Source organism: Symphalangus syndactylus, chromosome X (genome assembly GCF_028878055.3).
Source record: "Symphalangus syndactylus isolate Jambi chromosome X, NHGRI_mSymSyn1-v2.1_pri, whole genome shotgun sequence".
In the NCBI taxonomy this organism is placed as follows: Eukaryota; Metazoa; Chordata; class Mammalia; order Primates; family Hylobatidae; genus Symphalangus; species Symphalangus syndactylus.
In genome coordinates, this window is record NC_072447.2 from 114,909,905 (window position 1) to 114,924,364 (window position 14,460).

Below are 14,460 nucleotides of genomic sequence, written 5' to 3' on the forward strand. Positions count from 1 at the left end.
AGTTTGTGGCACAGGGAAAGAGCTTAGTAAATAAAGAATTTGTATGTTTCACTCTATGTCCCCCAAAATATGAATATTCATGTTTATTATAGTGATGGTAATTCATTCTTGTATTTTAATTGCCATTCAGGTGGCCATAAAGCAGATGAATCTTCAACAGCAACCCAAGAAGGAATTAATTATTAATGAAATTCTGGTCATGAGGGAAAATAAGAACCCTAATATTGTTAATTATTTAGATAGGTAAGTGTTTTGTCTTATTATGTACTTGTATTCTTTGTGGGATGTCATTTTTCTTGGCAAATTACTTTATTTGGGATTCGTTCATTTAACATTCTGCAAATATTTCTCAAATGCTACAGTGTAGTAGAGTATTAGATCTATTGCTAAACTTGCACTCACTTAGCTTTGTCCACATATCAGACACTTGAAGAAACATTTTATGGTCTTGGTTGTAAACATAAGAAGTTTGTATAATTTCATTTTGAGAATCATAGCTCCATTTTGGCAGAAAATAGACCATTGCATATAGGAGGGAGTAGTGGTGTTTTAAACATTACATCAAGTGTTTGTCTGGAGCCAGTACAATTTCTGGGAGTCTAAGTGAAGAAGGCTGACTACAATGGCCCTCTACAATAGCTTTAATGGGTGCTTTGTGATTAACTGACAGTGAGGTCTAGGGAATTCAGACTTTAATCTCAAACCTTTTTCCTAAACCTGGTAATTAATGTCTCTTTATCAGTGGTATTAACACTGTGTTATAAATAGGTATTTAAAGGCAACACTAACTCTTCACTTGTGGTTAACATCTGTCTCATTCAATTTCAAAAAGAGTTTGTTTAGTACCACTGTGCTGTGTTCTCTGGAGGGGATATAAAGAAACTAAATCTAGGTCTTCAACCTCAATAAGCTTAAGATACTGTTTTCTGCTTTTTGGGCCAGGTAGACCAATGTTACAGAAGAAGGAAAAACTGGGAGGAACAAAGAGGGTTAAATTTTACAGTCTTTTTTTTTTTTTTTTTTTTTTTTTTTTTTTACAGAGTCTTGCTCTGTCGCCCAGGCTAGAGTGCAGTGGCGCGATCTCAGCTCACTGCAACCTCTGCCTTCTAGGTTCAAGCAATTCTCCTGCCTCAGCCTCCCAAGTAGCTGGGATTACAGGCGTGCGCCACCACGCCTGGCTAATTTTTCGTATTTTAGTAGAGACGGGGTTTCCCCGTGTTGGCCAGGCTGGTCTCAAACTCCTGGCCTCAGGTGATCCACCCACCTTGGCCTCCCAAAGTGCTGGGATTACAGGCGTGAGCCACTCCACCCAGCCGCAAATTTTAGTCTTGATCAGTGTCTCCTAAAGTGTAACTTAGGAACCACCTGCAACAGAGTAACCTAAGGTCATTCTGTGTAATTTTGCAAAAAAAAAAAAAAAAAAAAACACAGAATGCACAGAATGCATTTGCACTTGTAAAAAATTCAGAATTCTAGGCTGCTTTCCATAAATAATAAGATGAGGACTGTGAGTTTTTGTTTTTAACAAGTTTTCCAGGTGAATTTTATGGACACCACAGTTTGAACACCACTGGGTAGAAAATCTTGCTTCACATTGATATGGGTCTTAGGGCAGGGTGGGAACATTGGGTTCATTCCATTTCCTATAATTCATCTTTCTTGATAAGCAAGGTTTCAGAGAGACCTGACTGTACTGCTGAAGTGCCCTCAGATGGTGTCAGGTGATTTGAATAACCTCATGCTCTCTTTGCCTGAATTATAGGGCTCTGGTGACCCTTGGCTCCATATTATGATCACTTGGGGTATGTCCCTCAATACCTTCTCAAAGGTAACGGGCATAGCACAACTCAGAGTTGACTTCTATCAGAACTGAGGCCTGGGAATATCAGAGTCCCCAGTTTTTTAGCGTCATAACGCAAAGTCTTTTCTTTTCTTGTTATAGCTACTTGGTGGGTGATGAACTATGGGTAGTCATGGAATACTTGGCTGGTGGCTCTCTGACTGATGTGGTCACGGAGACCTGTATGGATGAAGGACAGATAGCAGCTGTCTGCAGAGAGGTAAGCAAATAGAGCATTTCTAGCTGAGAAGAACACCGAAATTGGCAGTTCTTCATTTCTGATTATTCAGAATGTTTGTATCATCAAAGTAACAATAGTAGAACTTTTCCACTGAAAAAAATTGGAGAGGCCAACTTCAATTTAAATTCTGTCCTAATAGCACTCCCCAGCATCCCCCTCCTGAGCCCCTTGTTTATTTTAGCTGCCTTTTGTGAATCTTTTAGTTCCATTATGCCATTCGTGAGGTGCCATATCTAAACCCACATGCTGTAGTTTCTGTGAACATGGGAAAGAGTGATATTGGCATAGTACTTCTTTCTAACTTGGGGAAGTTTTTACATGATACTTATTTTATCCTGCATGCGTAATATGAGCTATGTAAAATAAATTATATTTTCATCATTTTTAGAAGGCAATTTAAACAAGGTCCTCCCTCAGCCCAGAAAGCAGTTGCTTTCACAGTACAATCTGAACTTCCCTTATAGCCCCCAAGTGGGCCTGACGGTCTGTCTCTTTTCCAGTAAGTGTCATACCCCTAAGGGGTTTCAAACTAAATTAAAGAGATGTTATTATATTTATTTTGTTGAATATTAAAAAACACACACACTTTTTAATGGACTCTCATCTTAGGCATTATAATCTATCTCATTTATTGTGGTGAGGTTTTCTATCAACAAAAGTAGGAACTCTGACTCACTGAAACTTGAAAACCAATGATAGAAAAACAAAATTAAGTGATATCAGCTAATCTTTGCTTGTTTTTTTTTATAAGTTGTTCATGTAAATTTCCTTCTTCCTTGCTCTCCTCTCATTATCATTTCCCCCACCCACATATCCACCAAACATATGTGTTTTCTATTCATGCAATAAATCAAACTTACTACCCTGAGCCTGTGGTTTCCTTCTTCCAGCATTACACTGCAAAGGCATTTCCAAACAAGTGCCTATAGTTACTTCATAGCCTAGGAGTGGTTCCCAAACCTGGCTACCCATTAGAAATAGTTTGGGGCACATGTTTTAAATGCAGATTCCTGGGTTTCACTCCAGAACTTCTGAATCAAATCATGCCATGTAAAATGAAGCTTACCACAGCTATAGAAGACCAAGCTGAATCCTCCAAATAACTGGGCCAAAGTATATTAATTGGTTAGTTTGGCTGTATTATTGATTGGTGCTATTTATCACATTATCATTCTTCATGTCCTAGTCTGATGTGTCAGCCATCATACTTAGCATGTATAATGCTAAGTGGCATCATTGATGTAAATGGTAATGTGACTTTAAAGTGGTGTTGTTAAAGCCTTCAGTAATCAATTTCACTTAACAATATAAAGTTATATCCCTGCCCAAAATTTATCTAGAAATAAAACTTAGTATTAAAAATTATTTGTGATATAATTAGAACTTTTTTTTCTGATTTAATAGTGCCTGCAAGCTTTGGATTTCTTGCACTCAAACCAGGTGATCCATAGAGATATAAAGAGTGACAATATTCTTCTCGGGATGGATGGCTCTGTTAAATTGAGTAGGTATTTTGGTTCAGGTGGTGTTAGAGTATCAGGGAATTTCTGTTCTTTTATTGTATATCTTAAGAAGATAATGGTTACTGAAAGTGATTTATTTGAAAGAAGTTACAGCCCAGTTTGAAGTAAAGAATTTTTCTAATACTGTGTTCTTGAATATTGTGACCACATTTTTTGGATTTAATATTTCAGAATTTCTAGTGACTTGTGGAATGAATAAATGACAAATAGCTAATTAGGAAACTGAAAAATTCTGTAAGTTTGAGAAAACAGTGATGAGGGGGAATTAGACTGAAGTCTAGTAAAAATGACATCACGTTAGTCAATTATTTCAGACCTTCTTACAATCAGGACCAGCTGAGACGTCAGTTAACAAAAAGGTATGAGCTAGGCAGTTGTGGAAACTCAGTGTGTAACAAAGGAATGTACAGCCATATCTGAAAGTGATATATTGTAAAAGGAAAATAATTTGGGCTTATTTTAACTGGCTTTTCTTCTCTGCAGCTGACTTTGGGTTCTGTGCCCAGATCACTCCTGAGCAAAGTAAACGAAGCACTATGGTGGGAACCCCATATTGGATGGCACCTGAGGTGGTGACTCGAAAAGCTTATGGTCCGAAAGTTGATATCTGGTCTCTGGGAATTATGGCAATTGAAATGGTGGAAGGTGAACCCCCTTACCTTAATGAAAATCCACTCAGGGTAAGTCAGAAGAGAAGTCAGGTACTTTATTCCCAGGAAAGAGGAAAGGCCAAATATCATTTCTGGCTTCCACCAAGTGACCAGAATGTGCTCTTTTCTGAGACCAGTAACATAGAAGCACCAAGTTATCACTTTCAAATTTACTGTAAGCTTTTTAAAGTTTATCTTATAATGTCTCAACAGTTTTCCTTTTCTTTTTCTTTCTTTCTTTTTTTTTTTGGAGAAACTACCCTTTTTTTCTCTTTTTCTCACTTAATTCTTTTTTTCCTTCCAACTTTTATTTTAGGTGCAGGGGGTACATATGCAGGTTTATTACATAGGTAAATTCCATGCTGTTGGGGTTGGTGTACAGATTATTTCATCTCCCAGGTAATGAATGTAGTACCCAATAGGTAGTTTTTAGGTCCTCAGACTCCTCCCACCCTCCACTCTCAAGTAGGCCTCAGTGTCAATTGTTCCCTTCTTTGAGTCTGTGTGTACTCGGTGTTTAGCTTCCACTTATGAGGGAACATGCAACATTTGGTTTTCTGTTTCTACGTTAATTTGCTTAGAATAATGGCCTCCAGCTGCATCCATGTTGCTGTAAAGGACATGATTTCATTCTTTTTTATGGCTACATAATATTCTATGGTGTATGTGTTCCACATTTTCGTTATCCAATCCACTGTTGATGGACATCTAAATTAACTCCATGTCTTTGCTATTGTGAATAGTGCTGTGATGAACATACACATGTGTATGTCTTTATTGAGGGACAATTTATATTCCTTTGATTATATACCCAGTGATGGTATTACTGAGTTGAATGATTTATATTCCTTTGGGTATATACCCAGTAATGGGATTGCTGAGTTGAATGATTTATATTCCTTTGGGTATATACCCAGTAATGGGATTGCTGAGTTAAATGATTTATATTCCTTTGGGTATATACCCAGTAATGGGATTGCTGAGTTGAATGATAACTCTAAGTTCTTTGAGAAATCTCCAAACTGCTTTTTACAGTGGCTGAACTAATTTACATTCCCTCCAGCAGTATATAAGCATTCCCTTTTCTCCTGAACCTCGCCAGCATCTGTTATTTTTTGACTTTTTTTTTGAGACAGAGGCTTGCTCTGTTGCCCAGGCTGGAGTGCAATGGTGTGATCATGATCTTGGCTCACCACAACCTCCGCCCGCTAGGTTCAAGTGATGAGTGCCTCAGCCTCCCAAGTAGATGGGATTACAGGCACGCACCACCATGCCTGGTTAATTTTTTATATTTTTGGTAAAGAAGAGCTTCACCATGTTGGCCAGGCTGGCCTCAAACACCTGGCCTCAAGTGATCGACTTGCCTTGGCCTCCCAAAGTGCTCGGATTACAGGCATGAGCCACCACACCTAGCCCCTTTTTGACTTTTTAATAATAACCATTCTGACTGGTGTAAGATGGTATTTATTTTGGTTTTGATTTGCATTACTCTAATGATTAATGATGTGGAGCGTTTTTTCATATGCTTGTTGGGCACATGTATGTCTTCTTTTCAGAAGTGTCTGTTCATGTCCTTTGTCCATTTTTTAATGGGGTTGTTTGATTTTTGCTTATTAATTAAGTTCCTTATAGAGGCTGGATATTAGATCTTTGTCAGATGCATAGTTTGCAAATATTTTCTCCCTTTCTGTAGGTTGTCTGCTTTCACTATTGATAGTTTCTTTTGCTGTGCAGAAGCTCTTCAGTCAAATGAAGTTCCATGTGTCAATTTTTGTTTTTGTTGAAATTGTTTTTGGAGTCTTCATCATGAAATCTTTGCCAGGGCCCATGTCCAGAATGGTATTTCCTAGATTTTCTTCTAGGGTTTTTATAGCTTTAGGTTTTGCATTTAAGTATTTAATCCATCTTGACTTGATTTTTGCATATGATGAAAGGAAAGGATCCAATTTCAACCTTCTGCATATGGCTAGCCAGTTATCCCAGCACCATTTATTGAATAGGTAGTCCTTTCCCCACTGATTATTGTTGACTTTGTAAAAAATCAGGTGGTTGTGGGTGTGTGACTTTATTTCTGGGTTCTCTCACCTGTCCTATTCATCTATGTGTCTATTTTTGTACCAGTACCATGCTGTTTTGGTTACTGTAGGCTTGTAGTATAGTTTAAAGTCAGGTAATATGATGCCTCCATCTTTGTTGTTTTTGCTTGGGATTGCTTTGTCTATTGGGGCTTTTTTATTTCCACGTGAATTTTAGAATAGTTTATTCTAATTCTGTGAAAAACGTCATTGGTATTTTGATATGAACAGTATTGAATCTGTACATTACTTTGGGCAGTATGGCCATGTTAAAAATATTGATTCTTCCTATCCAAGAGCGTGGAAAGTTTTTCCATTTGTTTCTGTCATCTCTGGTTTCTTTCATCAGTGTTTTGTAATTCTTGTTGTAGAGATCTTTCATGTTGCTGGTTAGCTGTATTCCTAGGCATTTTATTTTTTAGGGCTGTTGTGAATGGGATTGTGCTATTGATTTCGCTCTTAATTGGACGTTGTTGGTGTATAGAAACGCTACTAAGTTTTTTAGCGTTGATTTTGTATCCTGAAACTTTGCTGAAGTTGTTTGTTAGATTTAGAAGCCTTTGGGCAGAGACTATGGGTTTTCTAGGTATAGAATCATATCATCTGGGAAGAGAGATAGTTTGATTTCTTCTCTTCCTATTTGGATGCCTTTTATTTCTTTCTCTTGCCTGATTACTCTGGCTAGGACTTCTAACATTTTTGTAACGTGCTTTGATTGTATTTTTAATGACAAGGATCTTTAAGATTCCTTAGTATAGCTTTCTAATGTAAAATACATGTAGCTTTTTTTTTTAAGTGAGATGTGGAGAGAAAGTACTTTTATTACATGACATGGTTAAATGATCAATCTAAAAAACACTTGCTTTATAATTACTTTAACAAAGTAAATAAATGCATTTCCAGAACAGCTGTAATTTTTAAATTGGATTTTCCTTCATTATCAGTAATGATTTATTGATTAACAACAGCTTGGTGGGTATTGAGTGGAACAGAGAGATAGACATAGTGCCAACCTGGTGAAATCACAAACTTAATTAGATTGTCAAGTAGCAAATGATTGGAAACGGTTTCCGTTTGGTAACTCACTTTGCTACCACAAAATCAGAGATTTGATCTTCACGTGATCTTGTTATTCCTGCAAAGAGAAAAACTTCATTTCACAACCTAATCCTATCATCTTATTTCGGAGATGTGCTGTTGATCATGAGGAGGAAAGGAAAGAGGTATGAAAGAAATGCTTACTCAGTGCAGGAGTGAGCCATAGGTATTTTGTTGTGTATAGCTCAACAGTGAGCTATTAATAGAAGCTGTGTTTTGTATATATAACGGCATCACATTGTTTAAAAAAGAAAATATGCACAGATTCAAATTCTACTCTCAAAATTCACGCACAGTGCTAGTATCATAGGCATCTTGTATATTGCCTGCATCATTACCACTAGGAGTCTAAAATTGAATTGTACCCTTGGTATGCCAAAAAAAAACCACTGTTCTTAGTAAATGGTTAAGTGTTTTCATATAAAGCTTGCAAAATCCATATTCAAACCAAATATATGTGGCTTTCTGTGCATGTAAAGAGACCTGTAAACTGTCTAGTTGTTTTTGCAGTTAAACATTTTGTAGTTGGGAGCTGCATTCCCTATATATGGAGAGGAGGATAGCTTCCTCCTGGCTCTCTCCTAACTCCTTTCTGGTACTTGGCCTCTTGTTTTATTCCCTGTGCTGATTAGAAAACAACAGATATGAGGGAATGCCCTAATGAATGCTATAGGCTATTTCTCTGATCTCATGCAACAATCTGGAAATGAGATGTGCACATTGATTAGCTGCCTTCAGGGCTGAGTGGAAAAGAAGGGGCATTTTCCCACCGTTTGTGGGTTAGCCCTCCATGGATTTAATCAAGTCCACCCCTGGCCTATGGTCCAGCGCATCAGGATAATTACATGGGCTTTTCCTTATTGTTTAACCACCTTCGCCCATTAAGAAATCGCAGTGAAAGAACACATCAGACTTCTTGTTTCTATGGATTTCCTCCCCTAAGTCTTTGGAGTTTGGAGGCACTAAATGGATTATGGCTATTTTGCTTTCTGCCTTCTAATGAGTAATTTACAGCCTGCAAATTTTAAGGATTAAACAAATGGCTCTGTAAAACAACTAGTCTCGGTAATGGATTTATTACCTTCTTCAATTCCCCAATTACAATTGATCTCTCTTTAGCTAGGCTGCTAATTATTAGAAAAAGGAAACAAGTTTTAATCTTTATAGGCATCTTCTAGCCTAGGATTAGAACTCACAATTAACAGCTTGTATCTTAGATGCCACCGCCTGATATCTAAACAAGTACTTGAAGATTAACAAACCACAAGGTTCAGGAAGCCTACATTAAGTCTGCAACAAAAAGACCTGTCAGAAAGACCACCCTCTTGAATTCCACTGATAAGGATTTACTCTAACTTTGCTCATTACTCTCTGTATGTGTGATCAACCTTCAATTAATCAATCAACAAGCCCATATTGAGCTAGCCTTATTCTAATTTTGTCTCTTCTAGGCATCAGGAGTACTTTTGGTTTCGATTTCAAATATGTTTTCCTAATGTTCTCTTGAAGGAAACACAATGTCTCAGGCTATATGCCCTTATTTGGAATCTTTAAAATGTAGTTGCTTAAACCATGGGGAAATTGGAGAGAAAAAAGATCTAACATGAGCCTATAGGGAGCAGCGATTTCTTGGATCCTGGTGCCCAGGCCATATGTGGGGAAATAGAAAATAATCCAGAGCTTTAAGAGGAGTATAAAAGAGTGCCAGATTAGTCCATTCTTTAATATCCTTCCAACACTACAACCCATCCACTATTGTGTGCTTTGAGGTGGAAAGAGGTAGAAGGAAGTGAAATAAGTAGAAGAAAGATAGTGTAGTAGAGTACAGGGTAGCATGTTGATGTGAAAAATTTTGGTCCTGTAGTCAGGCAGATCTGGGTGTGTCCTGGCTCTACAACCTGCAAGCTCTGTGACCTTCTGCAAGTTACTTAAAACCTTTCTAAGCCTGCTTCCTATCTGTAAAATGAGAACTATGTCTATCTTACAGATATAGCATGAAAACTAAATGAATAAGATATGTAAATCACTTAGCACAGCGTCCAGTTCATTGTAGGAAAAAAATATATATATGTATTTGTCTATATGAAATGTATATATGGATAGTAAAGTACTAAGATAGGAAAAACAGAGAAAGGATGCTTAGAGGTTTTTTTTTTTTTACCCACTCATGAAGAGAGGTTGGATTCAGCACTCTCCTAAGAACATATCCTTCATGAGAGTGGCATACCCATCTACTCAAGGAATGGAGGGTTTTGCACAGTTCAGTACAATTACCATGAACAGGTAACACTGAACAGAAGAAGTTCAAGGTGAAGTCTGGGGCTATACATTTCAAGGTCATTTATGTTTCACTGTGAGTTTTTCTGTGTCTCTGTTGTATCAGTTCCAGCTGAGCAGACCCTTTATGAATACTGCCTATTAACATATTGTTGATGCAATGAATTAACTACTTTTCCCCTTAGTTAGAAAGTGGCTGAGATTTTTTAATGTAAATTTTACTATACTAATTTACCTAATTTGTTCATAAAATACATTTTAAAGGTCAGAGAGTTATTAATTGTACTGATGTTATGAGGCTGGTACCCTTCCAGAGAGAGAGGACACAAGCTTCTTACTGTCCTCCACTGCCTGAAGTCTTTGTACTCAACATAATTGGCCTTGGACATGTTGTTCCGTGACCTATAGACAGTTTTAGTGCAGCCTCCAATAATTAAGTACCTTGTTTCTTCTCTTTGCCAAAGTGACTGGGGTTAAAAATCTAACTTTCCCTGTGGATATACAAATCAAATGTTAACTGTTCTGCTGATATCATCAACTTTTTTGTTAATTGAAGACTTTAAACAACTGTTATTATAATAACCTCATGCTAAATAAGGAGACACAATCATTTTTGTCAAACAAAACTTTGGTCTATTTTCTCAGCACCCAGAGTGTGCCCCTTTATTAACTTTGCTTTTACACGTAATGGGGCCATTCTTATCAACAGGTTTTGATGGAATTTGTTATTTGTGAAATGTAAAAAAATGACGTCCACTTGAAGTCCCTACTAGACTCTTTGAAACACCTTTTATGGCAATGTTCCAAATCTTTATCCAAGTTAAAATAGATTTTAAGTGTTCTCTTTCTACGCCTTACTTGAAACATCTGTGAAGCTGTATCGAAGATTGGATCACTGGAAGACAGTTACTGGTATTACTGCTAAAAACAACACGTAGTATAGTATGTGAACCACAGATCCTGTATCAGTGGATCTCCTTGGTTGCACATTGGAGTCATCTGTGGAGCTTTAAGAACCAGTGATTCTAGGCCCCCATCCTCAGGGAAAAATGGCAATCAGGAAAAGGTCAAATATCAATGTGGCAAGCCCTTTATGGAACACTGTCCAGCCTGGACAACAATTCATCATCACCCCTCTTTGAACATGGTCGCCCAACCAAAAAATAACACTATCATTCTACTCACATTTATCCATTTTGTCTAAAAACTTATGAGTAATACTATAAAAGCCTAATTGAAGTCCTGATGTGCTTTATGTCATTCTCTGATTTACCAGTTCAGTAGCACTATCCAAAAAGAAATGACATTAGTTCAGCATATGCCTCCTTGATATGCTATTTTCTTTTGCAATTTGCTTTTTCTGAAAATGGAGTTCATCATTAAAATGGGCTAGCTGCTGACTGAGTAGCTAGCATATATTGGTGCATAATAAACCCATCAGTCTGACTACTCATGATTAGGAGTGCATTACCTATATGGCAAGGGAGAAAGGAGGACAGAAATCTAAAATCAGACCTCTTATCTACACTAGTAGGCTTCCCACTTCCCTTTTCCTGCACTTAAAGCACTACAGAAATGTTAGTTGTTCTCATTTCTTCTTGTGGGAACAGGGAAATTATAATTGGCTTATATGGCTAGAGAAGAGAGTTAAGCAGAATAAGAGAATCTCTAGTAACTGAAAAGCAACTAAAGGCTAAACCGTTTCTAGATCCCTCCAAGCACTGGGACTTTGCTGTGGATTGGAATGTCTGGGTTTGATGGCGCGTGCTCATTTGGAATTAAAGTCAGACATAAACTTCCTGAGTGCCAGAGAAGCAAGCATACTTTGCTCGCACTCAGTCAATATTGTTTTGAATGTATTTCAGGAAGAGCTGGGAGCATTCCCTTCATTTTCCATAAGCCATGATGGAACAGCAAGGTTTATTGATGGTTTGTTGACACTCCTCCTATTTTGAGGGCAAACCTATGCCTAAAAGGAGGGGGAAGTTGGGATCACTACAACTAAAATAATTACAGAAGAATAACAGGGTTCCTTTTTAATCAGAAAAAAAATATTGCCTGTCAAAAGATAGACAGCTCTTAAGAATCTTGGTTGTTAGGAATTCAGCATAGGAAAATGGGACTTAGCCATAGGAAAGCTGCAAGTCTCATTTAGAATGTAATTCAGAAGCAGACAGCTCAAACTGGTGAATTATGACCCAGAAAACAGCCAAAGGAGAAATTGATTCCATAGCAAACTAAAATCCACCAAGAGAAAATGAGAGAAAGAAAGTTTATGCTACTATTATGTTATAATTTCTCAAAATCCTTATAGCATGACTTGGGAGTAAAATAAGAACGAATATGCTGATTGCCCTAATAGGTACCATACCTATAACTAAGTAGCTAAGTCCCTCCAGATCAAAGTTAATTCTAAAGAGACAAATCATGGAGTGTGATGATAGGCATTTGCGCACTGAAATGCCCATGCACGTGTTTTATCCTATGGCTTTTGAAATCTGTGTTTTTGCCAATGAGGAATTACTTTACCAAGAAAGTTGGAGTTTTCTTAATAATTAAGATAATTTCTGACCTTTATTGTCATTTTGATTGATACCTTTTCCAACCGGGTTGCAACATCATTGTAGAAAACCCTTTGCATTCTAATAAAACAGTACCCTGAGGTGTCTTAGATAAGACGTTCTGCAGAGAAAGTTAAATCAATTAAGGCAGCGTAAGAATTGTAGCTGGGAGAGCCAGAGTTCTAATATTATCCCAATAATCAAACTGACCTTTCTGTTGTAGCTTTTTTCTGTCTTTTCTTTTGCTTTATTTTTCTTTTCTTCTTTCCTTTGCTTTGGTTTTTTTTTTGTAAAGAATTACCGTCATGCTCAGATGGCAAAGTTCATCAGCACTTTTTTTTTTTTTTTTTTATCTAGGAGGGGCCAATGACTGTGAGAGATCTAGACAGGGAACTTTCTAGTGTCTCTACCAACTGTTTACATTATGCGGGTTAAAGAGTGAATTGTATTCCGATGTCTGTCAGTCAAGAAGTCCATAACCTTGTGCAGGTTTCTTCTTGCTGAGTCTACATTTCCTTATTGCTTCAAAAGAGTGGAATTTCACTAGATTTTTGTTTACCAGTGGGCTCCACAATGCCCTAGAATACCATAGAGTTCCTTAGGGGTATTGAAGGAGCCAAGAGGGAGGTAACCAGGGTAGGGCTCTTGGTTCCACCAGAATAGGTCCTTTTTAATTCCTTTTCTGCCTTGCGCCATCACATGAGATTTACTTAAATAAGGCTAAACACTCGTGAGTCCCTTACTCTGATTCTGTGTCCTTTACTGTACACAGGCTACAGCCTTCCCCAACTCTGCCAAAAGGGTCATGTTTTGTGTGTTGTCTCCATGAGTCTCTATGAGTACTTTCAGAGGAGTGGTATTCAGAAAGCAGCTTGGAGACATTTATCTCATCATCTCTGGAGTAAATCTGTATCCCACAGAATGGAAAAATCCTCCTTTTCCCACCAAGCAAAGACACTTGATCATGATGTGAAACATACTGTATATGAGACTTGGTAACCTCATTCTGATAATAATCTTGGGAAGAAGCCAGTGAAGAATACTGCAGTAATAAAGCTATTGCAGGGACACAAGGTTCCTCACTCTGGAGTATTATTAAAAGATTTGTATATTATTATGTATGGACCTGTTCAGCTGATTAACTGCATATAAAAATAGAAGCTGAAATCAGTTTATGTGAGTAGTAATGCATGTTTCACAGATCATATCACAGTCAGCCTGTTTTAATCCTAATATGGTAATTTGGAAAAGCCCAAAAGAATAAGAGTGCTAGTCCCTTCTTGCACTAATATTCTGAAATGAAACATGAGCAAATGTATAATATTAAATATTACCTTAGGACTAGAAATTTGTTGTGTGTTAAAGAGAAAATGGGAGGAGTGAGGAAGTTGGTATACCGAGTATACACAGTATTTTGAGATGTTTTGTGGGAAAAGGACCAGGAGCAATGGAGCAGTCGCAGAATGGGACCTAGGATCCAGGTCCCCTTGGTCTCCCAGATTATCTAGCCCTTATCTATCTTCATTTCTCTTTGTCCTCATTCCACCAGTGATATTCTCCTCCCATTGTCTTTTGGCCCCTGTTTTTGCTGTAAAGTTTTGTTTTGCTTCCTCTGCTTCTCACAGCTTCTTGCCTCTACCTTTTGCACCATTTTGCTTTCCTTCCTTTCCTAGCTCTGTACCTACCCACATCCCTACTTCCAAATGCCCTATAGTTCCAAATCTTGGGTACTGCTTTGAGTGCCCAGGGTTGCTTCATAAGCACAAGTAGCCCCCTCTGCAACACTTAGCAAGCATTATTAGTTCTGAGAATGAGCACACATATTGTTGGAGTTATCTATAATTTATTTTATGGCATTGGTCAGTCCTTTGTGCTTGAAAGGAGCACATTTAAGCTAGGCTAACAGCCAGTGAGTCAGCCCTACCTAATTACCTTTTATTATCAACCTATAAGGGGATAGATCTATAATATGTTCATTTTAAATAGCCTTTTAAGGATTAAACAACAAAACAATAATAATTGTCCCTCATAATTTGGTGACCAATGAGAACTTCTATGTAAGACAGGTAGGAAGCTAAATTAGACCACATTGCTCATTCAGCTGTCACACTGAAGTGTTGGGTTGAGTAAGCCCAAGTATGGAATACAATGTTCATTATAATGTGATGATTTCTTTTGTATATTTTGCCCCCATT

General features: G+C 37.6%; 1 protein-coding gene across 13 annotated transcripts in view; it reads left to right on the forward strand.

Moving 5' to 3' along the window:
- The window catches only part of PAK3 (p21 (RAC1) activated kinase 3), a 287,741-nt gene that overhangs the window by 252,234 nt on the left and 21,047 nt on the right, over window positions 1-14,460 (forward strand). For all 13 annotated transcript variants that reach the window (XM_055267039.2, XM_055267040.2, XM_063634312.1 and 10 more), the window contains 4 exons: window positions 131-243; window positions 1,943-2,060; window positions 3,486-3,585; window positions 4,088-4,284. In XM_055267039.2, the coding sequence (XP_055123014.1) occupies window positions 131-243; window positions 1,943-2,060; window positions 3,486-3,585; window positions 4,088-4,284 (528 nt within the window). The remainder of the gene's footprint in view (window positions 1-130; window positions 244-1,942; window positions 2,061-3,485; window positions 3,586-4,087; window positions 4,285-14,460) is intronic.